The sequence below is a fragment of the Vicia villosa genome, linkage group LG3 (genome assembly GCF_029867415.1).
Source record: "Vicia villosa cultivar HV-30 ecotype Madison, WI linkage group LG3, Vvil1.0, whole genome shotgun sequence".
In the NCBI taxonomy this organism is placed as follows: Eukaryota; Viridiplantae; Streptophyta; class Magnoliopsida; order Fabales; family Fabaceae; genus Vicia; species Vicia villosa.
In genome coordinates, this window is record NC_081182.1 from 43911789 (window position 1) to 43914156 (window position 2368).

Sequence of the window (2368 nt, forward strand, 5' to 3'; positions counted from 1 at the left end):
GGTAAAAAAAACAAATAATTATACAGTACGTTTTGTGCTTAACGTCTCGCGTGTGAAGCTCGTGGAGAAACAAAAAGCCACGTTCCCGCGGGACAAAACCTCGTGCCAAACGGACGCAAATTCCATTCTAACCCTAAACCAACGTAATCCCAAGCACTCCCGTATTAAAATCTTTCCACCTCAGCAATCCATAACAAAACTATCAATAAATCAACGGTCTAGATCTCATCATATCTCATCCCGATAAAAACTCAACCGCACAGAATAAAACCCGTATGAATATACTCTCCAAAAGCAAAGGTGGAAGCTTAAATGAAAGGTCGATGCCATCACAACAAGCAAGGAATTTTAAATTTTAATAGAAAAATTCCACGTAGGAAATTGAGTCAGTGTCCACGTCATCTTTGAAGCGTGATAAATAAAACGCATTGCTTTAATTTTTCTCAGCCATTACTTTTGAACGCGTCATCACTAAAACAACCATCTTTCTCAATTTCTCTTGTTATGTAATCTGTGTTCTACTTCTTCTCTTTCACATTCTTCTTCTTCTATCTTGATTAAAAAAATCGATTAACCAAATCGAAGCTTCACAAATTCACTTACCTTTTCCCGTTTTCTCATTCTCTTCTTCCTCTGAGTGTTGTTCTAGGTTTTCTCCGGCCATCCTCCATGGCGACGTCGTCTATACGCATTGCCTGTGGCGGAAACAACCGTTTCACCGCCGGGGTTGGTGGTGTTCATAAGAGGTGTGATACTTGTTCTGTCGCGATCGGTGATCGGACTCGATCAACGGTGATGAAGGGGAGGATGAGGATGTCAACGACGGCGACGGCGAGCGGACATGAGAATGGAATGATAATGGAGCAACAGAGGAAGCGTGGAGGAGGGAAGAACGACGCTGTTCAGGCTCAGGAGAGGCTTGATCGGTGGATGAGGGAATCGGTGGTGGATATTGTGAAGAATCTAAGGGATGCACCGTTGCTGGTGCAGGTATTTTCAAAGAGGAAGGGTGAAACAGTGACGATAGCGACGGAGACTGAGAAAACCGTTATGATGGAGGATTGGGAGGCGGTGAAGGAGAGATGGGAGGCGGGAGAGAGTCCGATGCCGGAGGGAGTTATATTCGTGGAGGAGTTAGGTGAAGATGAGGCGGCGGAGGAAGACGGTGGAAGGGGGTTACAAGAAAGAACGACGAAGGTGTGGGGGATAGTGGTTCAAGGGAAAGGTGTTGGGTGTGGACCGGTTTGTTATTTGCTGAAAACGAGTCGGGTCGGTGCAGGACCCGGTTCGGGAATGGGTGTTTTCTCGACCCATTTTTGTTTGGTTAGAGTGAAGAGTTTCAGGGAAACTGCACAGTCTCAACTTAAGAATAGTTGGCTTTTACAGAGTCAATGGCTTCAATGATGCAGATTATGGATATTCAGTGTTGTACAGTTTTGTATGCAATTTTTTCTAATTGCTACCATTACGAATTGATTACTGTTTATCAATGGTGTGGATCTGTATAGGGCTAAAGCCAATATCATTAGCAACTAATTCGGATGATTAATCGATCAAACTCTGAAAAGGGCACTTGTTTCTTGGGGATTTTTACTTAATTGAATTATTTGCTGTAATTATTGATCATTAAGGGATCTCATTCAATACTCTTTCCGTTTGCTTTAGATTGTGTCACTTTAGTATTGAACATGTGATATTGTTCTTGTTTTCTATACTCGTTTCTAATAGAGACTTTTTATTTAATTGAATCATGTGTTAGTTATTTCATCATTAAGGGATCCAATTCATTACTCGATTATATATCACTTAGGCTTTGTTTGGCTATAAAGAGAAGATAAGAAGAGAGAAATAGGTGAGAGAGAGTATGACAAGAGAGAAAGATGAAAGAAATAGAAGAGATTTTAGGTATTGTTTGATTTAAGAGAAAGAGAAGAGAAATAGAAGAGAGAGAAGTGTTGATATTTGTACAAATACAAATATACCCTTATAATTTTAGCTTAAATAAAATAATTTATTAGATTACATATTACTTGATTTAACTAACTAAATTAATTTCATTAATCCATTCAAAAAAATCTGCGTGTACAAATACAAATATACCCTTATAATTTTAGCTTAAATAAAATAATTTATTAGATTACATATTACTTGATTTAACTAACTAAATTAATTTCATTAATCCATTCAAAAAAATCTGCGTGATTTAGTAATTCAAATAGTTTAAGGTAATATTCTTAATTACTAATTAAATTAACATATTCATATTTCTGATTTAATTTTAGTTAACAAGTTGGTTTATATTATAATGTAAAAAAATGGTTTAACAAGGTCAAAAATGGAAGCACACTTTCTTCACCTCATTTCTTCT

General features: G+C 37.6%; 1 protein-coding gene across 1 annotated transcript; it reads left to right on the forward strand.

Moving 5' to 3' along the window:
* Positions 1 to 439: 439 nt before the first annotated feature.
* LOC131655563 (uncharacterized) lies at positions 440 to 1664 on the forward strand. Its single transcript, XM_058925408.1, has one exon. It carries the CDS (start codon positions 670 to 672, stop codon positions 1402 to 1404), a length of 735 nt encoding a protein of 244 aa, XP_058781391.1. The 5' UTR covers positions 440 to 669; the 3' UTR covers positions 1405 to 1664.
* The last annotated feature ends 704 nt before the right edge of the window (positions 1665 to 2368 follow it).

Excerpts from the sequence above, each read along its gene's own strand:
- LOC131655563 (XM_058925408.1), top strand. The coding sequence starts at position 670 with ATGGCGACGTCGTCTATACGCATTGCCTGTGGCGGAAACAACCGTTTC.